The 27774-nt window shown below is 43.0% G+C and overlaps 1 protein-coding gene across 1 annotated transcript in view; it reads right to left on the reverse strand.

Moving 5' to 3' along the window:
* Positions 1-27774, reverse strand: part of RSRC1 (arginine and serine rich coiled-coil 1) — a 99774-nt gene that overhangs the window by 24599 nt on the left and 47401 nt on the right. Inside the window, exon 7 of the mRNA XM_042042167.1 lies at positions 13871-13922. Coding sequence (XP_041898101.1) covers positions 13871-13922 — 52 coding nt within the window. The remainder of the gene's footprint in view (positions 1-13870; positions 13923-27774) is intronic.

The raw sequence follows: 27774 nt of genomic DNA on the forward strand, positions 1-27774 counted from the left end.
AAAGCTGTAGCAAACTAATAAATAAGCAGCCTTATTCAACACCACAAGTTCCATACACTTTCTCCAATTAGGTTTCATTCCCAGCCAGCTTTAACTTTGGATGGGAGAGCTCTGCAAAGTACTTCAGAGGGCATTTTTCCTCATTCTTAGAAAACAGAAATAATTCAAAATATTAAAACCTCTTGAAGTGTTTAATGGTTTTAACCAGGAGGAGAGGGAATGCACAAAACCTCGTGGAACTGGCAGCAGAGCACCAGTTGAGGCCCACCATCCTTCATCCATCACAAAGAACTTGGTTCTGAACTTGCACGTGCACCCACAGGATGTCTGGGTATCCTTTACGTGGAAGTTGTGTTATTTAATGAAGCGTTAATCACACTTTTAATTTCACTGCTCAGTCACCCAAGCACAGAACCATGGAATGTTTGCATTGGGAAGGACCTTGAATCGCATCCAGCCCCACCCCTGCCATGGCAGGGACACCTCCCACTGTCCCAGGCTGCTCCAAGCCCCGTTGAGCCTGGCCTTGGACTTCCAGGGATGAGGCATCCATCAGAAGGTGGCAGGGGTGGAACTGGATGGTCTCTAAGGTCCCATCTAACCCAAACCATTCTGTAACACATGCTTTTTTTTAAAAAAAATATCCCTTTCTTCAGATAACTTTCATCATAACACTTTTTGAAATAATATTAACAGATTAATTTAAAAAGCTGTACAAACGTTGCAAGCAGGGTAATAACTACCTCCGAGAAATCCATTGAACTGCTTTAATCCCTATCTTCTGCCAGCACTGGATTTCCACTCCTTTGAAAAGCCCCTGATCAATACTAGCCAGGCCAGGCTGGTTTGAGCCCACATGGCAAGAACAGGTAACAAAGCACCGGTTGAGGGGCTGTGCTGGGCACAGGTCAGCTCCAGGTCCAGCTCCACATCCCGCCTGTGTCCTGGAGCCACGTTCAGAGCGCTCTTCCCACTCTCGGGGGCCCTCTCCTGCATCCCCCCTATCGATCCCTTCACATCTGCGGGATGATCAATGCCCAGGCAGCCCCACAAACACCGGCTGAGGCTTTAATTACATCACTGCTGGGAGGGAATCATTGACCAGCAGCTTTGGGGAGACTTCGCTGCCCCCCGAACCAAAGTCGATGGAAGGCGGAGCAGCAGCTCCGGCTGGGAATTGTCCCACGTCAGTGCCCATGGACAGCACAGGGAACTCTGCTCTGCTCCCCCTCCCTGGCAGCTGTCATGCTGCAAGCAGGGGTTTGATTACTCCAATTAATAGAACGTTATCAACAGATCTCCATATTGATCCCTAACCCTCCTTTCTAATGGAAAATTCCGAGCTTGGAGCTCGGGAGTCGAGGCGAGCGGGGTTAATGGTTCTAATCTTACCCCAGTGGTATGTTGGATTTCCTGAAAGTACTGCTGACTCCTTACAGCAGCAAACTGACTTTTTTTTAGTATTTAATATTTAGTATTTTTTATTTCGGTATTTTCCTTTGTTACAGAAACAGGCACTACTTTGTTACCAGCTGAATCAATTTAAAAAATACCATGAACACACACATCCATTATTTTCACTGAGACTAAAAAAAAATATGAAATAAGTTGAAATGAATAATGAAGCTGAGTTTTGATTCTAAACTTGATTTACTAAAAATAAACTAATAGAATCCTTATGGTTGGAAAAGACCTTCAAGGCCATCCAGTCCAACTTCCAAGAATTATCTATGTTGCTGGAAAGTAAAAAGTTTCTTTCCATTGGCTGGTGACTGAAACATTTAAATATGAATAATTGCATGTAGAATATACTGTCACATGACATTTAATGTCCATGAGAAAGAAAAATGAGATGCTACTCCTGAAATTATAATATAAATGACAAGTATTTTAAATTTTGGAATTTTTTCCCCTCAGTTTACAGTGCCACGGGGATGTTCCTTATTACCAGGACCAATTCCACATGTATCAAACCATGAAGGACTTTATAATCCCCCAACTTAGTCCTTTAAAACTCATTTAGCCCTATCACAGTCTGTGGCAGGAGTGGGCAGCACTAATAGGCCCCCGCTGCCCCGTGCCCCAGCTCTCCTCATTCATCCCAAATTCCCTCAGGTGTTCTCCCTGCTAATGCCCAAATGGCATCACCCTGTTGTGCAGCACATCCCTGAAAAGCCGAGCCTGGATCATTCCCCCAGGGATTCAAGCCCTGCAACCACTCCAAGCTGTTCTTCTGTCTGTGGAAAAGCCCTGCCCTGCCAGCCAGGCCAAAGGGGAAGCCAAATAAAGCTCATTTTAAGGCAGAAAAATTCAAAGTGAGGTCGTTTAAAGCAATCCCTCACGTGCCAAATACATCGGGTGCTGCTGCACACGTTTGCTGCCTAAAATTTGGGAAAAAACCTGGGAAATACCGAGCATTGTGATGATCTAAGGGGATTTGTGCTTGAACACACTGATCTCGTTAACAAAAAATCTGACACTTTTAATAAAAACCACGTTGCATTCAAAGTTCTGCACAACTCTAGTTATAGCCCTTAATACTCTGTGAATATTTGGTGTTTCTCTGAGAACACCCTGGTTTTATTGCCACGTCCTGTGCTCACAAAGGGAAGGAGCAGGGCTGCTCCACCAATCCTGCAGCGACAGCCAAAGCCTCACTCCCGAGGGATGAGACGATTAAAAACCCCGACCCAGGACACCCAGGGATGGTTAAAGCAAGAAAGTTAATGGTATTTGTCACCCTGGGCAGGAGCAGTGCCCAGGGAGGGAAGGGCACATCCAAAATCAGCTGCAGGGCTGCTCCTGAGCAAACATCCGAGCTCAGGATCCAGCCCACACAACTCAAAGCCTTTCCCATTTTCTTCCTCCACCCTCCCAAGTTTAATAAACAACAAACCCATCATTTCTTAACACTTGAACCAGCGAGAGCAGTGATTCATAACTCTGTCATAATTAAAATTTTATGGCAAATACACGCAGCCATCAGTCATCCAGGCTGGAACGTCCAAAAAAAGTGGGATTTCAATTTATAAGCCCGTGCAGGATTGTATGAGCTACACTGTATAAAAGCACATTTCTAGGGAGTTATTGAACTGGGGAAAGCAAAAGTTGGTTGGGTTTATTTTTTTAAAATCAAATACAGAGGAGGTTATGAATTTGTCGGCACAGCGGCTCCGTACAGTGACTGATGGTTAAAAAGGGAAGGAAATATTATCCTGTGTCTCCTTCCAGAGCTGCACTAACGAAGTCTGGTGGTGTCCCTGGCACTCCCTAATGCCACAAACACAGATTTCCCGAAATTATTGAAAACTCCAGAAGACAAAAACCCACATTGATGCCAGGGAACAAGAGGGGTAAATCAGTGGAATTGGTAAACTGTGACATAAGCATGTGCAGATATATTTTAGCATAAAACAATATGGATCCCATTTCAATAAATTCCATCCTTGCAACAACATGGAATTCTCTGAATGACTGAAAATAACAGAATTGGTGGCCTGGTAAAGACACACATTTAGGGATTTCCAAAATTTGTCCTTGGCTCTCCTGTAGATCCATCCTAGATCCAGACAAAGAACGAAGTACTCTTTAAAACATGCATCAGGATGATTTTACTTATTTAATATACAGCTGGGTTTAGGATATAGCAGAGAATAAATACATGTTTGCAGATCAGTTTCACAAACTGCTTATTTGTTTAGAAATACAAGAAACCCAAATACTTTCAGTAACTGTTTCTCATACATGTCCTTAAAAGGACTTTTTCCTAAATCCCATCAATATTCCACATCACCTGGGAAATCCCTTCTGCTGGCACACACCCAGTTATTAAACCACTTGTGTTCTACAATGCTTTGAGAGAGAGTGGATGCTCCATGGATTTCCAAGAAATATCTATTTTTAAGACATAACTGACACCCCATTCCACATGTTTCTGCACATAATCCTAGGGCCAGATGATAGGAATTACCCACAAGAATATTTAGGGATTCCCAACACTCTTTGCCACTATAACACTGTCAACATTTGAGGTTTTTATCCACTTTTAAGATGAGAAAAATATCATGGGAGGTGCAGGGAAAAGTTGGATTAAGTTTTCCAGTGAAAATGGTGACACTGCTGGCTTAAGGGTTGGGCTTGATGATTTTTGAGGATTTTTTTCAAGCTTAATAATTCCGTGACATAAATTCACAACACAATCCCATTACATAATTCTGGAAGAAGAACCAGTTTGTATTTTCACACCAAAAAGCAACCAGGGAAAAAAAAGAAAGAAGGAAGCTAAACATTAGACTTGCAGCTTCCACAAACTGTTATTACAGGTCTCCACAGTCCATTAAAGGAAGTAATCAAATCAGTTTGCATTTTCTCAGTAAAATCTCATTCAGAGAAATTTTATTGCCAGCCATCTAAATAGTAAATACTTATTATCCTCTCCAAATGAGGTTTTGCTTGCCAAGGGCAAAGCCATGGCTGTGATTGTGGTGCTCTGTCAGAGCCAGCAGAAGTTAAAAAGGTTATAAAGACACCATTAATGTCACGGGAGTGCCTCGTCAGGGCTCGGGAGTGCTCCGTAATTGAGGCCTTTATTCCGAGGCTCAGGCCCCGCTAATAGGATGCTTTAGGGTTTCTTTGGTGGCAGCCCCACATAATCACCTCCACCAGCTGAATATGGACATTTATCTGCTGGGGAGCACGCCTGGTTTATCAGGAGGCTGAGCCTTGGAATAAAATGTCAATAATCGCCAGCTGAAAGGCCCAGAGGAGGCGCAGGCAGGCAGGGCCACGGAGCCAGCGCTAACGGGGACCAACGGGGCACAGCCACGCCGGCCAAGGGCACAGGCAGCCTGGGCTTCACCACAGAAATGCTGGGAACAAGGCTGGAAAAGAAGCTTTTAGAAGTCAGTCCATACTGCAGGGAAACCTGGCAATGGTACAGGCCCAAAGGTAATATTAAGATTGATTAAAAATAATGTATTTCTAACGAGACTGGCACAGGCTGCCCAGGGAAGAGCCCAAGGAGCAACCTGGTGCACGGAAGGTGTTCCTGCCCCATGGCGGGGGGTGGAATGAGATGGGCTTGAAGGTCCCTTCCAACCCAAGCCAGCCTGGAATTCCGTGTACTCTTCCACAACTTGTTTCCTTTCCCCCTTAGCTTTACCCACAATTCAAACCAGAAAGTCCTGAAACAAATCCAGTGCTGCTGTAAGTTAGGAATATACAGGAGGCAAACCCAGAGCTGCAGTGAGTGAGAATCCCGAATGGTTGGGTTGGAAGGGACCTTAAAGCCCACCCAGTCCCATCCCCTTCCAGGGGCAGGGACACCTTCCACTATCCCAGGCTGCTCCAAGCCCTGTCCAAAGGAATCACAATTTCCTCTTGCTCAAAGAGGCTCATCGCTATAAAATCACTCACCTTTCTCAGAGAAAACTCTCCGAGGGCTTGAGATCAGCAGCATAAAATGCTCAAAACCTTTAAGAAACTCCTGTGATTAAATAGTTTTAGTGGGTATTTTAAGAACATAAGGGGATACAAGATGGCTTAAAGAAAGCAGCTCAGAAATCTTCAATAATAAATCACACTGCAGCCACAGAGAAGGAAATAGAAGCAGAATTAAAGGGAGGATCTGCTATAAAGGCACCTAATTTGATTTTTCACATAAGCTGTGTTTTGAAACACTTCCTTTTTCCTTGCTGGGGTGATCAATATGAGTGATATGGCAAAGGACACGAGTTTTCATTACTGTTGCCTTTTCCCAACGATGCCGTTCCGCCCTTTCCAATGGATCACAGAGCAGTTCTTTAATGGGCTGGTGGCAACAGGGCTCAAATCATCCAATGCAGATTTAATTCAGTGTGAACTTGCCTTGCTTCACATTAAACAGAAGTTTAACATCTGCTTTTCAAGAGTGTTACTTCAGCAAAAAACATTGTATAACATCCTTTCCAAGTCACTGAAGTTACCAAACATCCCCAGGAAAATTCTTTATATTAAATATTCATAGAATAAAGGTGTCTAAACAACAAAAAGCAAATCAAAGAAAATTTTCTTATTAGTCTCTTAGATATGAGGAGAAATGTTTCACTTATAAAACTATGGTGGGGACCTTGTTTCTATCAACCTCTACGACCACCCGCATTTGCAAAAGCCTAAGTAGGAGAACTCCCCTTAAACCACCCAAAAAATCCCTGCTCATGACAGGCAGCAGCCCCATAAAAAGCCCACCACAACTGACAAAGTCCTTGCAAAGCACCCTCTGCTCCATGCTAAGATTTATTCGGCCGACACCTCATAACCATCTCTAAATCTAATGGGACACGAATGCATTTCATCACAGATGAAAATCTTCAGCGACTGCTCAAATGAAAATCAAGGAATTATTACAATCCCGTGGTTTGGCTTGCAGCAGGCATTAATCAGAAATCATAATAAATCCACACAGCACATTCAGCCAGCACATTAGTCAGGCAGTTTTGCATGATAACGACGTTGACTAATGGGCTCCGAGTTGGAAGGGTCAATCATAAACTCATCAAATGCTTCATTTAATTTCTTAATTTGGACAAACACGATTTGTTTATGGGAAAGATATCAGGTGTTCTTGAATGAATAATGGCTGTGAAACCAAAGTCCATTAATCAGCGCCTGATTACAAATGACTCGGAGATTGTTTGTTCTAATTTCATTCATTTGGGGCAACAAAGAGAACACGAGAGAGCGAAAGCACTTGGCAAAAATGGCACACTTAGTTCTCCATGTTTAATAAAGTTGTGATAAATGGGCTTTCAATAACTAAAACAAGGGGGTTATTACCCATATTAAATACTATCCTTGAAAAAATTAATATATAGGAGTTACAAGATGGTGGTGCAGGCACAGAACAAGGTGCTGGATGACTGCTGAACTCGGAGCCGTGTGCTGGCATTCCAGGGTTTCCTGAAAGGATGGGTGGGAAAAGCACAAAACCAGCAGGGCTTCATTTCTACTTCCTGCGCAATATTTTAAGAAAATGATGAAATGGTTTGGGTTGGAAGGAACCTTAAAGCCCATCCAGTGCCACCCCTGCCATGAGCAGGGACACCTCCCACTATCCCAGGCTGCTCCCAGCCCCAATGTCCAACCTGGCCTTGGGCACTGCCAGGGATCCAGGGGCAGCCCCAGCTGCTCTGGGCACCCTGTGCCAGGGCCTGCCCACCCTCACAGGGAATTATAATTAATTTAATCTAATCTAATCTAAAGGTTCCTTTCAGCAAGATGATTCCAGCACAATTCCCATGTGGAAATTAGAAAGGCCCCCAACACCAGAACACCAAGGTGAGCCCATCAGCCAGAGCAGATGGGGCAATTTAAAGCCTTTTTCTGGGCATTCAGGCTATAAAATCCACCACTGGAATTTATATCCATGGGTGAAAACACTCTCCACTTTCACTTGTAGAAAATATAAACATCCAAAGCTGTACAAGGGAAACAAAGATGTACAAGGAACAAAGCTCCTGGACACCCATTCCCGGGAATGCTTGGATGACCAGAGCCCACAGAGGGCAGCTGGGCAGAGAGGAGGCTGGGACAGATCATGTAGAACATGAGAAATAAATATTTCCCCGTCAATATTAAGAAATAACATTTCCCAAAAGACCTGCTGAAAACAAACGAGCCCCACGACCACATATGGTTTCCACAGCCAAACCAGTGGATAATTAAATTACAGCAAAGTTGCTAAATATGAATTGATATAAAACTTAAGCTAACTGAAAAATTGTCTTTGACTGCAGATCAATAGCTGGCCTGAAAGATTCATCTGCACATAATTAGCACAGAGATTTGCATCAAAATCCTGTATCCCATATGCTGCAATATTACTGAAAGCCATTAGGCACCATGCAAGCCTGAGATACTTTTGGTGCCACAAAAAAAAAGGCCTTGGATAAAAATCTAACAAAAAAAAAAAAAAAAAGAAATTCTAAAAGCTTTAGAGAGATTTCTGAAGGCAATAAATGTTCATTAATTAATAAAGTTACTCTAAATTCTACTTATAGGCTCTGGTTTATATTATGGCATCCCTACAAGTCCTCATTGGTTTCTTAGTCTAAAAACAAATAAATATTCTGCAAAAATGGTTCAAAGCCTTTTTTTTTAGTCTCCTGTAAGAACCTAAAAGAGGTCCCTGAAGTGAACAGCTTTTAGACACCAACAGAATAATATCATACATTGCAAAAGTGAATTATTTCATTTCAAACACATTTTATTCTCTACCTACATTCAATTAAAATCCTGTATTTTTTCAGCAATCACAGAAATTAATTCAAATTAATGATTTAATAATTACTATTATCCAAGTGTTTACTCTGCTCACCAATGCCACAACCAGCTGCACTTCAGAAATCACATATTTTGTAAAGACAACAGCGTTAATATGTTAAACAAGCAATTACCTGGAGTAATGATTCTTTTTTCTACAGTTGGCACTTTGTGTGCAGAAATTCTTCTTTTTTTAGAACTCTAAGGAGATTATGAAGCTTCTCCAAAAGATCAAGCAATGTGTGGAGAAAGGCGTCTCTGTCCAGCTTGGCTATGAAGCTCATTGGTCTGGAGCATTCAGGTGAGCTCAAATACTTCCTGAATTTTCTGAAATTCAGTCTTAAAACACCTGAAATTCTCATAAAATACATCATATAAAAAGTAGCTACTTCTTCTAACACACATCTCCTTGATTTTTTAATTAATTGTTTAATTCCTCTATCGCTCAGAGATTTTTCAAGTGTTCTGTCTGCTGATGCTGTCACTGAAATGGGTTTTGACACCAAAATCTGCTGAGGAGGAATCAGCAGTTGACCTAAAAACTGGGTTCATTAACTCCATAATTAGATGGATTTCCTAAATTAGCTGGGTTTCAAGAACAGGATAAACCTCCCCTGTGGAGCCAGGAGAGGAGAAGGTTCCAGGGAGAGCTCAGAGCCCCTGGCAGGGCCTAAAGGGGCTCCAGGAGAGCTGGAGAGGGACTGAGGACAAGGCCTGGAGGGCCAGGACACAGGGAATGGCTTCCCAGTGCCAGAGGGCAGGGATGGATGGGAGATTGGGAAGGAATTGTTCCCTGGCAGGGTGGGCAGGCCCTGGCACAGGGTGCCCAGAGCAGCTGGGGCTGCCCCTGGATCCCTGGCAGTGCCCAAGGCCAGGCTGGACATTGGGGCTGGGAGCAGCCTGGGACAGTGGGAGGTGTCCCTGCCATGGCAGGGGTGGCCCTGGATGGGCTTTGAGGTTCCTTCCAACCCAAACCAGTCTGGGATTCTGGAATCTCAGATGGCCCTAGGGCAGGACACACAAAGATGAAGTTGGAGCAATCACTGTCGAGGCTCTTCCCAGGTGTCATTCCAGTTTCTTTTCCTTTGACACAGGGAACAGTAACAAGCTTCCCACACTGGTGAAGAGTCACTATGATGAAAAGTCCTTTCCTTAGCTGGGGGTTCAGGAAATGCTCCACAAAACACCCTCACAAAACCCTTTACAGCACCTCCATCCAGAAAGAGGTTGAAAGAGAAAACATCATTCAAGGAAGACACCTTTGCTCTCCAAACCAAGATTTGTATATAAGGAGCAGTAAAATGCAATTATCCAAAGTGCCAATTGCCACCATTCAAAACAACTATTTGAAATTGATAAAAATTAGAGTTTTATATCAAATCAAACCTACATAGCAACTAACTTCATCTCTTTTTCAATATTCAGAACTTTTAAGGTTGCTAAAATTTCAAATTCTTGCAATTTCTGGGGCAAGAATTATTTTAAAAGCCTGTTCTAAATTTCCACAGAACAAATAAAATATTTTAAGTATTATTTCATCCTTTGTGCATATATACAACACATGTTACCCACCCTTCTAAAATTCATTGCATAATTAGAAATTCAAATTAAAGCCAGCGAGCTTTCAGTGGAAAGAACACAAATAAGAAAACTGAAAGAAAACCATCATCAAAACGAGAAACCCATAAACATTTGATAAATTTGGCAGTTGAAAAGAAGCCCCAATAAAAGGAAATTTTTCATACTTGTTGCCACCTGCCCGCCCGACTGCTTTGCATAGCTGGAAAAGAGCAAAATAGAGGCCAACCTATTTAACTAAACAGTTTTTATTAAAGTAAAAGAAAAGCAAGAATCTATAAAGTAGCAAGTGATCCTATTAGTTCCACCAGACTAAAATCATACAGTCTACGTATGTGGTCCTTTCAGCCACATCTGTTATGAGCCATTTTGATACCCAAAAGCAGAGAATATTTGACTATATTTATCAGGCACTGAGTGCAAAGCAGGCTTTTTCTCCCCAATAACTTGTGGGAGAATAGGTAGATTTCAAAAAAAAAGAAAGGCAGTCAGAATTATAAAACATTTGTATTTACCACAGTTAAGGCTAAAGTACTCATTGTATTCCATGATTTCCTCTTTGAGGAACGTGTAAAATGCAATAAAGACGCACGGTGCAAAATGAAAGGCAGCAATCTGATAGCATAATTCAAAGATAATGAGTTAAATATCCAACAACCAGAATTGGATCTGATAAATGGTAAACGCTTGGAATTTGTATTCCCCCATTTTCATCACCTCACATTTAGTGCCTCGGTCCTGAAGTTTCCTTTAAATAAACTCCGGTGAATTCTTTGCACAAAACGCCCTATTCTTGACTGCTCTTTCAGCCAGAGATTGAAATGCAGATCCCAAAAATAGATCAGTCACTTATTTCAACTCTAGACCTTTGAAAATCCAGATCAATTGCCTTTTGTCATCGTCTTTATATGGAGAGTAAGAAATTTCTGCTTAGCACCATGGCAAAGCTCTCGGAGTCCTTTGGAAGAGGCGGCAATATCGACAGTTTGAAACGGCCGCGTGCCATTTCATAGGAATTTATTGACATTTCGGGAATATTCATCCATATTTTAATCTTTATGAGAAAGCACAGGTGCTGTATCATTTACAGCACGTATTAAGCAGCTTTCAAATGTTGAGGTTTGCTCTAAGCTTGGGATTTAGGATTTGAAACAGCGCAAACTTTTCCCTAAAATCGGCGCCGGGAGCCACGTTTAACACAAACCCCCAGCTCGGATCTTCTCCGACCCTCGGTAATGAAGTCTGGGAAAGAAATCACAGACACCCAAGTGGTTTGGCAACTGTAAGTGACAGAAGCTGAGCTAAATCCTCTGTTTACACTGGGGATTATCCGGGTGGATTGTGCGGCGCTCCCGGAGCCGGCGCTGGTCAGGGGACGCTGCTCCCCGTCCGCCCGTGGGGCAGCGGCACAAAGCCCCGGCCTGGTAGGAAGTGACCCAGAAGGAGATCCCGAGCAAGGATTTACACAAAGCCAGTCTGCCTCAGAAAAACTCCATATGACCATTAACTGGCCGGCAAGGCCTGCCAGGAGGCCTAATTACAGCCCTACAGAGCCCACTAACAAAAGCTGGAGAGCTTTAGCCCAGGGATGATCTGATTTATACTGACTTGAGAGAGTCCATATAGAGCGACAAAAAGAAAGAGGTTTAGCTTGGAAATTCTCCCAAGAGACAAAGCATTGTAGCTCAGTCTGGAAGGCCCACATGGAACATACTTCAGATGGGCTTAAACATCCCACCCTCTCCAAATTAACATTCAACTACTGCCTGCTTAACATCTGCTCGGGCACGGCGACTTGTGGGAGGTTGTCAGAGGAGCCTAAAAAGGCTCCCTGGCACCTCAATATTAAGAAATCTAATTCAATAAATTCTGCAAATATGAATTTATAGCTGGGACTAACAATGTCTGAGGAATGATGGCTTTTATAAATCAAAAATCAGTTGCCTCGAGAATTAAAGTCTTTCAGTACCTCCCAGTGTTGCCCCGCCTAATGAGAACAAAATTACTGACATGAATCTACACTTACAAAGAAAAACATTATTTAACAAAGTCAGCACGAATGCAGGACTTGGAGCCAAACCTTCTTGTCAGCACTGTATCATATAAATATAAAAATGGCCATCTTACCCCTTCTCCCTCACAGGCACAGGTGAATAGTTTTTATTTGACCTGCTTTCATAATGAGAGACCAGAAGTCATAATTCCCATCTCTGAATACACATGGGGGAAAAAACCCCTCAATAATAAGACTCTGTTTTACTACTTGCTGATTGCTGATTTCTGCCTTTCAGAGAAAGCAGCTACTATTTCCTAAAATAAGATCTAGGGTAAATTCTAAAAGCAGATTTTCTCAAGATCCTAAATATCTGAAAAAGGGAAATTTAGATAGGAAAATAAAGACAAGGAATTCAAGAGCAGCTGTGGCTGCCCCTGGATCCCTGGCAGTGCCCAAGGCCAGGCTGGATTTTGGGGCTTGGAGCAGCCTGGCACAGTGGGAGGTGTCCCTGCCCATGGCAGGGGTGGCACTGGGTGGGCTTTAGGGTCCCTTCCAACCCAAACCATTCCATGATTCCATGATGTCAGCAGGGATGAACCAGGAAGGGACTGTCCCAAAAGTCTCTCCAACACTTGCTGGCGATTTAGAGCCCCTGGTTTGTTTGTCCAAACCACAGAGGAGCAGCGTGTCTCTAACCTCCAAATCCATGGATAATCCACTGGGAACAAAGCACAGCTTTTTATTCCCACTTAGTGGGACTGGAGCAAGCCCTACAACGTGTACAGCCAGATATTCCATGAGTTCATTCCCAAGTTTGGGATGGAGCCCGTACAGAGCCCTGTGTACACAAACAACAGCTCCACTCACCACTACTGAAGCACAGAGTTAATTTAAATTATATTCAAATAAAGCATCACCACAACAGCAACAGCAATGGACCTGTTGAACCCAAACTCCTCAAAAAGCTGCTGGGTAATGGCTCAGCATAAAGTGATTTTTAAGACTAAAAGCTGAAAAAAGGGCTGATTTTGCAAGGAGTAAACACAAAAATATATTGAAACAACATTATCAACATTTCCAACCTCTTCTCACAGCAATTTAATAAAAATTAAATGTAATTGACTGAATGCAGGACTTGGGGAAGAAGGTGGGGGATGATCTCATCAGTGCCTGGGATGACCAAGACTGAAATGAAGCCAGGAAGGAACTTAATTCTGTATTTTGGATGGTAAGAGACACAAAGAGATTAAATCTCTTCTGTTCCATATGAAAAACTTGCAGCTTCAATCTAAGATCCAGCCCTCAACGGTGAATATTTGAGTTTAACAATGTCACAGACCTCTGATAAGCTTTGGAAAATTTCAGAGCCCAGGTCATGATGATATATGACCCCCAGTTATCTTCTGTACATTTCCCAGGTACAAAAGAAATTAAAAAATGAAGTGTGATTGATGGCAGCAGAATACACAAATTGTGCTTTTGAGGTCAGGGCTGTCACATCCATTTCATAATTACATGCTTCAAAGACTTATTAAAAGTTCTGGAGAACAAGGAATATATTGGAAGAGAGACAATGCAAAAGGCTGGATAGATTTTGGAAAAAAAAAAAAATACATCAGCAATGTGAGGAGTTTCCTCAAAACAGGCGGTTTCCAAAAGGGGAAAAGTAATAATAATAAAAAAATACTTGCACTGATTTAGAACAATGCCAAAAAATAAAGAAAAGTGCAAAAAACCAAACAAAACCAAATTTTTGAGAGCATGGAATAAAACCTCAGTAGCAGCAGGAGCCAGAGAACAAACGTGTGAGGTTTTAGTGTAAAAAAATGACTTATTTTTATTTCCTTAAAGGGCTTTACTAAGTGCCAATGATGATGCAAACCAATTTAATCTTAACCTGAAATAAGAACAGCATCAGCATCTACCAAACACCAACAGACAAAATCCCACCTGGTATCACAAACATGAAGTAAATTGTTAAGATTATCATTTACTCACCAGCTGCCTCCAGAACCAGCTGCAGCCTGGCTTTGGCCTGTTCAGCAGGAGTCTGCAAGAGAGGATGGATCAGCTCACACCTGGCTGTACATTTGACATTCCAGCTCTGACATTCCCACCCTCAGAGAGCTCCTGCTTCCACCAGCGACTCCGTATCCACACCAGCCAGAGAAACCTCCAGACTGGAATCACACTGAGGTGGGAATTATCAAAGGAATCTTCAGAACTGACCCAAACCACCGTCCCCACGAGGTGGCTGTGGCACCATGACCAACCCACACCCAGCTCCTCTCCAACCCCAAATCCTGCCCGGCTCCTGGGTGACCCCATTCCACATAAACACACAGCTCCACATAATGCTCCAAACCTGGAATTAACATGATTAATATGGCGAGTTTTTCACACTTTTCTCTGATCTGGGGTGATTTTTCCCTCTCCTGAAGGTATTGCTGCACATCTGCTGGGCTGAGGAGCACATTGTTGGCTGTGGCCCGACTATGCTAATGAGTCCCAGTGATGTTGCACTGTGTCCAATGTGTTTGCCATCCCTCTAAATTTGAAGCCACTCAAACGTTGCCACAGTTAAATTGATACACAAACCCTATTTGTCACGGAGTTCAGAAGTTGATTTTTTCTGGAAGCGTCGGAGAAGTTTGGGAGGTTTCTGCTCTGCACTAAAAACAAAACCTGACAGAAATTTTTGGTGGTGTTTTGCAGCTTAGGAAACTCTTCTCAAGAACCTAAACATCTGCAAAAGGGAAATTTAAATAGGAGAATAAAGACAAGAAATTCAAGAAACTGCCCAGAGCAGCTGAGGCTGCCCCTGGATCCCTGGCAGTGCCCAAGGCCAGGCTGGACACTGGGGCTTGGAGCAGCCTGGGACAGTGGGAGGTGTCCCTGCCCATGGCAGGGGTGGCACTGGGTGAGCTTTAAATTCCTTCCAACCCAAATCCTGCCATGATTCCATGATTCTAATTAAGCAAAGCTCTTTGCCATGAATGCCCCTCCTGGTGATGCTCTGCAGGGCCCCACCACCCTCATTTGAAGAGAGGCTGACAATGACAGAACAATTCCATTTCTGCTCCTTCCATTAGCATCCAGGAGGAGAGATGCTGCATTAAAATGCAATTTAATGAAGATCCAGATTTTGGTTGTACAGAGATCTAACATTTTTAGTTCAGATTTTTTCTGCTTGCATAAACCCAGACCTACTGGGCAGAATTTATTACTGTAGCTGCTATAGGGAGCCTACCGTTAGACCTGACCACTAATCCTGGTGGCAGCAACAAATATCTTGAAATTTATCATAAATTATCTTCCATTTCCTTCTTCTTGCCATGAACTAATCACTGCAATGTGTTTTGGCATCTTAAATACATCACAGGAGGAAAGGAAGGAGAGGAAGGGAAAGATCTGCTTTTTATCCAGAACCGACTTGCCCAGCTTCAGTTTCAGAGAAGCTTTACTTGGGTTTGTGGTTTCTCCATTCCATGACAACTTTAAATTAAAAAAAAACCCACCAGGATTAGTCGAGTTCGGCAAAATTTTGCAGGAGAAGCAGAGAAGGAAAAGTGCCTGGTGTCAAACTCCGCCTGTGCTCACATCAGCACATGAACAGCCCAAGTCTTTGTGCACCTCATCCATCAGGTGGGCTCTGGTGTCCCAAAACACAACTTCCTACTCCTACTGCAGTTATCCAGTTCAGATATTTAATCAAAACCCCCAGGGATCCCTCAAATCCCTGGATCTCTTCCTGTTGGCTATGCAACCATCACTGTTTAGCACCAGTGACTGGAGAAAGATGTTCCACTGACAGTACCTAAGATACTCGTGTCCAGCACCACCATGCCCACAAGAATTCCACAAAAGAGCAAATGCCAAGCCAGGCTCCAGAGGAGGAGAAGGGAGCCAAAGAGCAGCTGTACAAATGTCACTCCCAGCACTCAACACGGAGTTCCACAACACCAACACAACCCATCCCGCTGTTCTGAGGAGCTCCACGAGCTCCAAATGCTTTTCCCCCCTCCTCCCACGGAGGTATGGATGTGTCCTGTTGGTAGAAGGTAGGGAAGACTCAAATTCTTCTTTTACTCAGCAATATCCCACTGGGAACAGCCCCAGCAGTTGCTTTGGAGGCATCTTCCCCTTTGCCCTCGCTCCAGGTGTTAATTACTCCATGGGCATCATTTACCCGCCGGAGAACTCGGCACAGCCACCTTTTTATCAATCAATAAGCCCTAAACAAGGAGTGAAAGAAGGATTCTGAAATAAAGGTGACTGGCTTGGCCCCAGAAAACATGTCTCCAACTGGTGGATGAGGCCAGCACTCAGAGAAAAAAGGACAGAGAGGATTTCAGCTGAAAACCACAATTAGAGCCTCAAACAAGCCAGGAGCAATGTGTGAGAACAACCAGCTACCCGAGGTCAGTATTGATTTAGGGGACCATTAAGTGAAAAAATTCAGGAAGACCCTCAGGAAACTTCAAAATGGTGAAATGATTGGTGGAGGAAACATTACCAGAGTGATGTCGAGCAAAATAAACCCTTGTACTTTCCTTATGGTCTTAAGCACAACACAGAAGGAAAATAGTTCAAAGAGAGTGAAAAAAAAAAAAAAGAAACACATATTTCCAGAGCCAGCTGGGGAAGGAGCCCACTAACTGTAAAAGCAGGAGAGGAATTCCCTAAAATTCCTTAACAAGCATGCTGTAAAATGACCTGAGGTCATCCCCGGCAATGAATTTTACATGTATCCAAAAGCGTCAGGTGAGACACCGGAATCCCAGTTCAGAAAATGATGGTATTCCACAGGACACCACCAGCCACAAATATCCATGTGATTAACAACAGGTTTTAATATCTCAAGCCAAAATTTGATTCAATCATTCAATTTTTAACGGCAGCTGATTCATGAAGATGCAAGGCATCCTTGTTTCTCTTCGCAGTTCATCCACTGCATTCCATCACTACTCCTTTTATAAGGAGTTATTTTTAATTAAACAACACTAAACCAAAGTGTCATAACTTCAAATTCAGTGGGTTTTGTGTAAAAATCCCCCCACAAGCTGCTTGCCACTCACAGCTCCAGGAAACAAGTGCTGAGTGTGATGGGCAGCTCCAGAAATGCCATCAGAGCCATGGCTGGCTTTCAAAATATTCCATTTCAAGGGAGATTCACCTTCTCAATTGATTAATAGATTAGAACAAACACTTTAATTCAGCTGTAGATTGTATTTTTTAAAATATTCCCGCTACTTGGGATGAATGGTAAATGTTTCTGACAGAGAAAATATTAAAGTGAAAACTTGAGAACACTGAGGAAAAGGATTTGAGAAACATGAAGTTTGTAAAGAGAGTCCAAGTTTCTGCTGGAGGCAGCCACTGGGAATACTGTGGAGCAGAGCATGTGGCTCTTGGCAGCACTGGAAAACTTTTATCCCAGGGCTCCAGCAGTTCATGATGCTGCAGCATTTTGAGCTGGAACGTTCCCTTCCTGAATTTTTATTACAGAATTTCACACAGAAAATGTCCAGTATGTGCTAAAACAGGACAGGTTCCATTCCTCCTGCTCACCCCTGACACTGGTGGGGTAAAATTTACCTACAGGACTTTTCTGTCTGAAAATATCTGGGCAAAAGCCCAACAAACTTCTGGTGGTGGTGATCAATTTGGGGGGCTTTTCACACAAATCTTTTCTCTTTACATCCAATAAAGACAAACCTAGCCCTCAACATCCCCAGGAAAACCTGCTACCTGAAACTGTAATTCCACGTTCGACTTGCAGAGAGGATGTAGGATATCAAACCTCTTTAATGAAAACAATCAAGCTCCTAATTTAAAAACAGTGAAAACTCAAAATGGGATGTGAGCTGTGGCTGTACCCACTACAGATCTCCTGGTGTCATTTCCCGGGGTTCAAACTCCTCTGGATGCAAGTGTAGATAGCAAAATCCCAGTTTAAAAGCAAAATCCAAACAATACCCCAAGGAGGCAGTAAATAAACACTAATTAAGTAACTCCAGATCTGATCTCGAAGGCAGAGCACAAATCCATCCTCCTGCTTTAATTCCAGCCTCTCATCCCTTTCCTGGGGACATTTATCTGACCTTTCCCAATGCCTGATGAGCTCAAAAAAAAGGTTAAGGAGAAGTGTAACAAGAAAAAGAGGGAACCAAACACACATTCCCCCAGTTGTCTGAGGAGGTGGCTACCCAAAACTACTGGGAATAACTCCAGAGCGGGTCAGAAACCTGCAGCAAATGTTTGGAATGGATTCCAGGAAAAAGAAAAGTCGGCAAGGCTGAGAATCCAAGAGAAATTCCCGAGTGGAAGTATAAGAGAGGTTTTCCCAGTGGAATGAGAGAGGTTGTGGTTGGTTGGGATGAAGGGAATTGCTCAGCAGGGATAAACCCAGGGGTTCTGGTATTACATGGATGGAATTCACATGGAGGAAGGAGAGCAAGAGGAAAGCAAATCCCATTAATGGACAAAGCAGTGGCTTAATGGACAAACAGCCACGTCACACGAGCCTATTCCATCACTCCTCAAACATGGATACAGGGGCTTGGAAAGACAAGCTGGTGTTTTCACAAGAGTGCCAAGAGGTTCTGATTCAATCCCTGGGTAAGACGGGAAAATCAGTAACCACGGCACTAAGCAACCCAATCCCACTTCTCCCAGGAATCCCTGATGAGGGCTGCCTGCTCCTGCGGAACTGGAATGGTGTCCCAGCTGCAGTGGGATGTGGGAATGATGCTGAATGACAACATCCCATCCAATCTGTACAGAAATCCAGAATTCTGGGATACAGGAGACTGACAGGCAGAACCAGCTGGAGCGGTAACAGCAGCCTGGAGCGGGATAAATGCAATCCCACTGGGATAACTCTGCCCCACTGCATTCCCAAATCCCAGCATCAGTTCATGAAAAGCCCAGTTTGGGGCTGTGGACAGCTAAAAGGAGACCTCGAGTGTCAGTGATGGGAAGAGACAAGGAAGAAATTAATTAATTAGACGGGATACACCTATAATTACATTTGAATGCGTTCCATAAATCAGTGGCCTGCCTTCACCTGGAACATTTTCCATCCCACTTCCAGCAAATCTCAACACGAGAGAGCAACAAAGGAGCCTAAGGCCAGCCAGCTTTTAAACAGGGTTTGATGAAATCATGGAAAAGATTGTGGGACAGGTTTGTCTACCATAGGAAGCTGGATTCCTTTTCTGCCATTTATTCCTCTTTAGGTGATTAAAAAAAAAAATTACCAAAGAAACTGAAAATAAAGAACTTATTTGTGTGAGAAGACACTTCACAGGAGCATAAAATATTAAAGTAAAAGTAAAACCAAAGGAGATTGAGAATTTGCAGTTGTCACCCTTTCCATACGTAAGTCTTTGAGGGTGGCAAATTCCAGATTGATAAAGGAACGTTTTTCACATTAAATATATAAAAATAAAACCCCAAAGAAGAATTCCTAATCTGAATTAATAGCACAGAAATATAATAAGCACATCTGGCACTATTTGAATTAAACCCCTGCATTTTCAGACATAAATCAGCTGAAAAGATTGGATGGGAAAATGATATTTATGTCCTAGTTGGAGTTTTTCCTCTGATACAATTAATCAATAACAACACTCTGGAAGAAGCTATGGCAGGAGTGTCCTGGCTGGATACAGACCTACCTGTTCCCAAAAATATCATCTTAAATTTATCAAAGCAAATTATAAGTGGAGAAAAATCATGTAAAGCATGGAATAATGGTAATTTCTGTCTGTGGAATGCACAGATGCTCTTGGTACTTCCACAGAAATCAAGAATCCGGCATCAGAGATGGACTAATTAAGGAAAGGGAAATCATTAACCAAAAAAATGGGCAGAAAAACCCCAGATTTTAATTTATGTAAAGGCCCCAGAAAATATGACCAATGATGAAGGGAAGAGTCCAGCTTAATTAGACACCAACACCACAGCAAAGGGAAAACCCAGTTATGGAATGTGGCTCCTCCAGCCAGAGCCAGGAAAAAGCATCTGAACCTTGACAGAAAGGATGGAAAACTCTCCCAAAGTTCTCCTCCTCCAAGACAGCCAATTTACCAAAACTGGGAAGGAGACAGGCAACGAGGATAAGGCCCAATCCTTAAATTCAGAGCCCAAGGAGGAATGACAGCATTAGGCAGAACTACAAAATCCCAGCTCTAAACAACCGGATGCAAGGTCTGAATTTCCTGCTACAACACCAAAGGGACTCCGAGCTTCCCACCCGAGGGAATTTTCACACGAATTCGAGATCAAAGGGAGATCACCTTAAAGTGTCCCCAAACGTCAGCAGCACTTTGACACGAGCCACAGCTCCACAGCTGAGGATTCCCCAAATCCTCTCCCTCCTCTCATCCAAGACACAAACTGCCATTAAAACATTTGGATTTGTTAACTTTAATCGTGGATTTTTAGGCTCACTCCACTTAAGCAGGAGCCGCTTCCCAGAGCGACGCAGGATCTTCAGAGAGCCCTGGAACACCGGCTGGGTGGAAAAATCCCATCTTATTCCCACTAAAACCAGCCCAAAATGTGAGGAATAAGCAACAATGGATTACTGGAACACAATCAAAGGCAGGAGGGAATGGCTGTGGCAAATGGGCCGGATGGCTCAAGCACACAGCCGGGATTTTTGGAATTCAAAGCAGTTTTTTGCAGCAAGGACTCCTTTAAAAGAACCAGAAAACAACAATGTATTCATTTCAGTGAATATTCCTGAAAAAAGCAAGGAAAAAGGCCTTCCTACTGGGAGTGGAAACAGCAAAATGGATTAACCACTCAGCAGAAATAGGGAGGGTTGTAAATAAGATTTTTTAAAAAAATTAATCCATAAATCCAGGTCTTTTAAAAAGGAAAATTCCTGGAAGTGTTAAACTTACACAGCCATAAACCCTGTGTGGGTTCTTTAATAAGAGAGGAAATAGGGATAATGTTGCACCCAGATATACACTAAAGGCTGAAAAATTACCTCCCCTCTATTTATTTCCTTGCAGCCTGGGATATCATCCCTTAGATTGACATTTGCATGGAAATTCAGCCACAATCACCAAAAAACTCAACATTCCGATAAAGAGCTGACAGAACAGAGATTTTTGCATCAACATCATCTGGTTGTTATTCTACAAATGCATATAATTCCTAATTTACCCTTTGAAAAATACTACAAATCTGAGCTGAATGTGAAGTGAGAACTGAGCTCTTCCAAGCATTGCGGGGTGCGTGGAACCCAAAATTAAAGGTAGAACAATGCCCACCGCTTACAAAAACTCTAAAGTGATTAACATTTAACTCTTAAATGTGCATTTTTATCTTTTATCACCGTTTCAAACTGCTGCTGTGTTATGCTACAACAAAGTCGTGGGAGAATATAAAAACAGCAGCAGATAAATGCAGGTTCTGAAACGAAAATTTTTAATTAACACATCATAAACTGCTTTGGAAAGAGCTCCAGCCAAGGATGGACTGGCTGGAAAAACAGGAGCACGACCAACAGGTAACAGGGATTAATTAACAACAGGAGGGGTTTATACTTGAATTATTGCTTTACTTTTTCCACTAAGAGAGGAGTTTTCTCTAAATAAATTAGAGTTTTTCGGGAAAAGGGAATCCCATCCCCTTCGGGATCTTTGCATTGAAATGCAGCAATTGAAAAATAATAGAAAAAACCCCCCATTTTAAAAATGAAAAGCATTTCAAATATCACAAGGACCCAGTGAGCTCTCAATTAGCACTCACCATTTCAAAATTATCTGACAATCAACCCAAAATCATGCCTAATTACCCAGGAATTAATCTGAACTTAATCAAGATTATATACTTTGAATAAAAGCGCGTTTTCTCTTTGCTCTCAGATTCAATGATCAACTCACCCCCACTGCACCGTTTTTGGGATGGCACAGATCTGCTGTTTTAACTTTTCAAAAAATGACCCGTGTTTCATGCTTTTGGCTGCTTCTTTTGACAAATAAATACAATATAAAATGTGCAGGGCAAAACATAATTATCCTGAGGAGCACCTGCATAAAATCAGGGTGCAGAGATTTGTATCTTAGGTGCAGAGCACGGATAGTTGGGCAAATTTATGCTTCATCTCAGTATTGTGCCAAGATCCCTCTTCAGTATATGCAATAAAATACATTCGTATCGAAGACCTCCGTGCAAAATCCCCAAAAGAAGAGGAGAAAGAACCCCCCAAAAAGATGAATTCGATGGTGGCCTCAATAATTAGATTAACAATCAATTACATTTCTGCCAAAGTGTTTGTTTGCTGGAGAAAACCCTCCCAGGAAATGCATTTAAACTTGGGCACAGTGAAGCAGCCACTGCCCTCCATAAAGTTCCTTTATATATTTTTCCACAATATGCACAAAACCAGAATATGAAATCAGAAACATTTTACACATTCTCATACTTCAGAGAGCACTAACAGCATTTTACTCGTCGAAAGCACTTTATCTTCATGTCTCTATAAGGCAGAGTTGGTGCATAATAATGTAATTTATATTGCCTAAATGTTATTTTGGGAGCATTGCATCATTTCTCAAACTTCATGACCTTTACAATTTTCTAAACTTTTATTTCCCTCATTATTCTGAACAGATTTCATTACATATTTTGAATGTAAACAACCCTGAATAATGATGGGCCCCATTACGTATGTACAGCTCTGACAATCGCGCGCGGGGCCGAGATGGAAACCCAGTGCATTAATTTACCTCTCATCTGCCGTAACTGCACTCCCATAAAAAGTTTTATACTCAACTCACATAAATCACGAGGAAGAAAAATGAGAAAATCTGGTGGCTAACTCATCTTCCAGCATTCTGCGAAAATGAAATTCACTGAAATACCTATCAAAACTGCAATCATCAAGAGATAATGTCTTCTTAGGTCTATCTGCACTTTCCGATTTAATTTCCTCCATGCCCTTGACATCCACAGATACCATTAAGATTAAGAGCAGCGAGTAACTGAGCAGTTCTCAGATTTTGATATATGGGGCCCAGGCACTAAATGTAATATCATCATTTGAAAATTAATGCAATATTTCTTTTGTTAGTTTTTCGACTCGGGAAGCGGGACGAATACTCGGGGTTCTCGCCAGTAATTTCCCCATCAGAATGCCGTGCAATTATGAGGAGATGTGCACCTGGTCAGAGGTCACCCAAATTACTCCATCATTTAATGAGCACGGAGATCAAACCCGAGCACACTGTTGCTGCCGAGAGACGCCTCGCAGCCTGCTACATCAAATCTGATGGAATCATTAGAGTAATAAGCAGGAAAATCTGTTTGCAGATTAACCTCTGGTTTCATGCTGCTTTCATCTAATGGGGCGCTGTGGAAATCTTGTCAGCTTTTCATCAGCCACGATCAAATTACGGGAATTGCGAACAAACCGCCGGCGCGATTGGAAACAACACCCGCACGTGCCGGGGGTTTTATGCAGATGCCAGGGAAAATCACACTCTTGATATTTTACAGCGTTATTTACCTCAGCTGATCACTCCTCTCATCCGTCTGCAGAGCTGCATCGGGGCCGCTCCCATCGGCCTTTTCAAGTTTACATCGGAGAGCGCGAGTCAAACAAATTTCTGGGGTAAATACGAGCGGGGTGACAAAGGGAGAGCCAAATAAAGGCATGGGGGTCACATGGATGAAAGGTCACGGGGTCCCCACCACGGCCAAGGGTGGGGGAGGCACCTCTGCCTCGGTGGTAAATGAGAGTGATCAAAGTTTACTTTTTAATAAAGACACACAGACATTAAAGTGCTGTTTCACGTGGAGTGGCTCCGGTTTCTGAGCCCGTTGGTAATGGGAAGTGACAGGGCAAAACTCGGTTCTCTTACCAAGTTTCTACAACATTTGTCACTGTTGGAACAACAAACTACTGCAACCCTTTGAATATTGTGCCATTAACATATTCTGCCTCTGATGGTTTGATCCCCCGGTTGTTTGATTCACATCTGCGACTAAAAGCAGCAAAACCTTGGAACAAATACAAGTGGTGTGTGCACATTAATTTAATACACACTCAGTGCAGTAGGTTCTCCACAAATCCTCCGGATCCACGGAGCCCCTCTGCAGGAGCAGCCCGTATTTCATCCCTGTAGGCAAATGGAGCCAAACAGGATGCGTTTTTCCATGGATATTCATAAGCCATTGATCTTCTGCGGCGTGATTACCTAATATGAACCTGATCCAAAGCTCCTGAAGGAGCTGGAAAGATTTCCAAGGGCCAGGCTGCTGCTGAACAAGGGGAATGTTTGGGATGCCAACCCTGGCACAGCCAGAGGGTCCATCAGCCACCAACGGACAAGCCAGGGACACGAGGGGCCCCCTTCAACAGGGGACACAGCCAGACCCAGCACTGCTCCTCAAAAAGCACCTTCCAAGCTGGTGCCTCCCATTGGACACTTAGTGGCTCTCCAGCCCATCCAAGTGGAAATTTGGGATGTCCCTGGATACAAATGTCACTTTGGTAATAGGTGGAAAAACCTCTCCACCCCACAACCTTCACTCCCTTCCTCTCAGACTGGGACAACGTTTGCAACTGGAAATTTCACCCACTGCTCAGCACAGCTATGGAAAAGCTCAGGAGAATTAATTTTAGGAATTTACACCAGGAAGAATACTTTGAGTGATATGTCTCAACCTTCAAGTGAAACCATCCCTTATTAATAAGTGATGCAAATCAGAGGGGTTTTTTCATAAATTCATGGAATGGTTCGGGTTGGAAGGCCCTTGAAGATGATCCAGTTGCAAGGCCTGGTTCAGGTGACTGTAATACAACCACCAAATTACAGTGAACTATTATTTATAAAAGTGTCATTTACCAGGGAATCCCAGAATCATTTGGGTTGGAAAAGCCTTCCAAGCCCATCGAGTCCAACCATTAACCCACCACTGACCATGTCCCCAAGTGCCACATCCACAGGGCTTTTAAACCCCTCCAGGGACGGGGATTCCACCACTGCCCTGTTCCAATGCTTGGCCACCTTTTCCATGAAGGGATTTTCCCCAATATCTGACCTAAACCTGCCCTGGAGCAACCTGAGGCCATTTCCTCTCATCCATTTTGCAAACAGGTGAACAGAAAAGGTCCCTTTTCACTAAGTTTGATCAATCCTGTGTTCTGGATACTTGAAAAATGTGAGCATCCTGGTGTAAAGCTTAGAAAGGTGCCCAATTCCTGCTCTCCGTGGTGTGTTTTTAATCAGGAATAACAAATTCCACCATTCTGTGATGGCAATAAACCATTTTATGCACTCTGATCACCACATTTCTCAGCGTGGTAGCTGGAACACGATGACAACACTCATCTCTATTCCATACGAAGATAAAATTCACATTTAAGTTACTTAAATATTTTTTAATGGACATAAAATTTTATTTCTTTCTCATCTAATGTGTACTTTGCAGGAACAAACACTGGGCCCTTCAGGTCCTCTGTGTTCATTTGCACCCTGGGAGACTGCAGTGGTTTAGGTTGTAACCTCATGCTGGTCAACAACATTTTGGGCTCAATGCAACCAAAACCAGGTAAAATCCAATGGCAGAATTCAGTGCTTGTCTACAAAAATGCCAATATTTACAGTCTAAATAGTAGGAGTTAATCACTGATCAGTTACAAATAATTCATCTGCATAATTAATATTTAACACTAGATTAGAAAAGGGCCCAACCTGATTATTTCACGAATTCTTAATTTTCTGAAAACTTGCAGAAGATGAGTTATTTTATTATAACCTTGCCAAAATTACCTCAGCAGTGGCTGTGCTCTCACACTTCCCACTCCATGAGGAATCTCCTATGTATCCATCACCTTTTAGGAAGGAGAAGATCAGAAAGACTCAAGTTGAAGACTCAAGTTTAATGTTCAAGCACCAAACTAAAGGCCAGACACAAAAAGGCATGAAAATTGTAATTCCCAAAGAACACCACAGTGGTTTCCCTAAGGGAATTCTTTCAGCTTTAATAATTTTTAGGACATGTGAGATAAAATGTCTTCTATTAAAAAAAAAAAAAAGTGAAAAATCTTATTTTTAAATAAATCAGTTTCAACAGGGGAAAATCCCAACCCTCCATTCGGCCTCTGTAAGAGACAATTCAAGCCTGCAGAACATAATTGACCAGCATGGAATTTTGCCAGGACAGCAAGATAAACATAATTACTCGTATTAAGAGCGTTAATTAATTGTTTGTGAACACAAATAATTGGCTGCTTGGTTTACAGCTCGCTGGGAAGCCAAGGACTCTGTCAGACATCACTGTCCTGTGGCCACCTGAGGACCACGGGGCTGTGACACCACAGGTGAGAAACTCAGAGAGCAACGATCAGCGAGGGGCCAGCACAGTGACAGCCAGGAAATAAATACTAACACTTAATAAAAAGAAACACTTCATAAAATATTGACACCTAATAAAGGAGAGGGGTTTTTTTGGTTGGGTTTTTTTTGGTTCACCAGATCAAAGAAAGATGTGGACCTTAAAGCCCATCCAGTGCCACCCCTGCCATGGGCAGGGACACCTCCCACTGTCCCAGGCTGCTCCAAGCCCCAATGTCCAGCCTGGCCTTGGGCACTGCCAGGGATCCAGGGGCAGCCCCAGCTGCTCTGGGCACCCTCTGCCAGGGCCTGCCCACCCTCAGACACAGGAATTCCTTCCCAGTATTCCATCTAAATCTACTCCCTTTCAGTTTGAAGCCATTCCCTCTTGTCCTGTCAGTCCAGACTCTGGTAAATCACAAATTGTCAAACACCCTTTTTTCACAGAAGGGACTCAATAACAGATTATCAAATCAAGATAAAGACTCTTAAGGTGGGAAAAACCTCCTTACACATATTTGGAGATGTGGGAATTAAAGTAGCAGAGCCGGAATTGTGTGGCTGAGATCTTTTGAGGAATATCCCTATAATTTATTGGAGTCCAAAAGGTCTTCATGGGCAAAATCTTGGGATATGGAACAGTTTCCAGCACAAATATTCCTACCTGCAGGTGCCTTGGGAAACAGTTTGTTTCCTCGAGCACCCATTCCTAGGACAGATTTTCCAAGATGAAAGGGAAAAGGGAAAAAAAGCCTCAAACCTGGAGGTTTTTGACAGATCTTTCAAAGAAACATTCCCTGCCCATGGTAGGGGGTGGAATGAGATATTATAAGATCTGTAAGATACAGAAGATCTCTTCAAGGGATCTTTAAGGTCCCTTCTTGCCCAGTGCTGGCATTCTAAATGCAAAGCAGCCCATGTATTTAATGAAGACATAATTTTATTCCAAATTATTGTGAGTTACCCTATAAGCACTGAAGGCATCCTCATTCCACAGGGGATATTTCCAGCACATTTTGCCCCAATCCCAGAGAAACCCTGAACACCACTCAACTCTCTTCCTGCTCCCCACCTCCCCAGGCTACTCCAAGCCCACAGAGCCTCTTCCTTCCCACTCTTTGGGAACATTTGTTGTTATAAACCAGGCCTGCAGCTCCTGCTGTGGCAGAAGTCCCAGTTTAGAACAAGTCCCAGCCAAAGTCAATCTGTCAGGAGCGAAGCAGCTTCATTGTGCATGAGAAAAATCCCAGGAAGCTGCTGGATTACAACTCCCTGCCACCAGCAGGGAGGCAAAACGTTCCTAAAATTTATTTAGGGGACTCAACCCGCAGCTGAGATCCCCCTGGAAGCAGCAAACAAGATGGATTTGCCAGCTGCTCCAAGAATTCTGCTCCTTATTCCATTTGCTGATTCCCAACACATTTCTCACATGGCACCTTTAGAAAAGGGGAGCTCCTGAGAACTGGGCCAGGATAGCCATCCCACCAGGATATCCATCCCACCAGGATGGCCATCCTGTCCATCCCACCAGGATGTCCA

Source organism: Corvus kubaryi, unplaced genomic scaffold, assembly GCF_017639235.1.
Source record: "Corvus kubaryi isolate FWS band 111438036 unplaced genomic scaffold, C.kubaryi_AGA036_p1.0 37397, whole genome shotgun sequence".
Classification (NCBI taxonomy): Eukaryota; Metazoa; Chordata; class Aves; order Passeriformes; family Corvidae; genus Corvus; species Corvus kubaryi.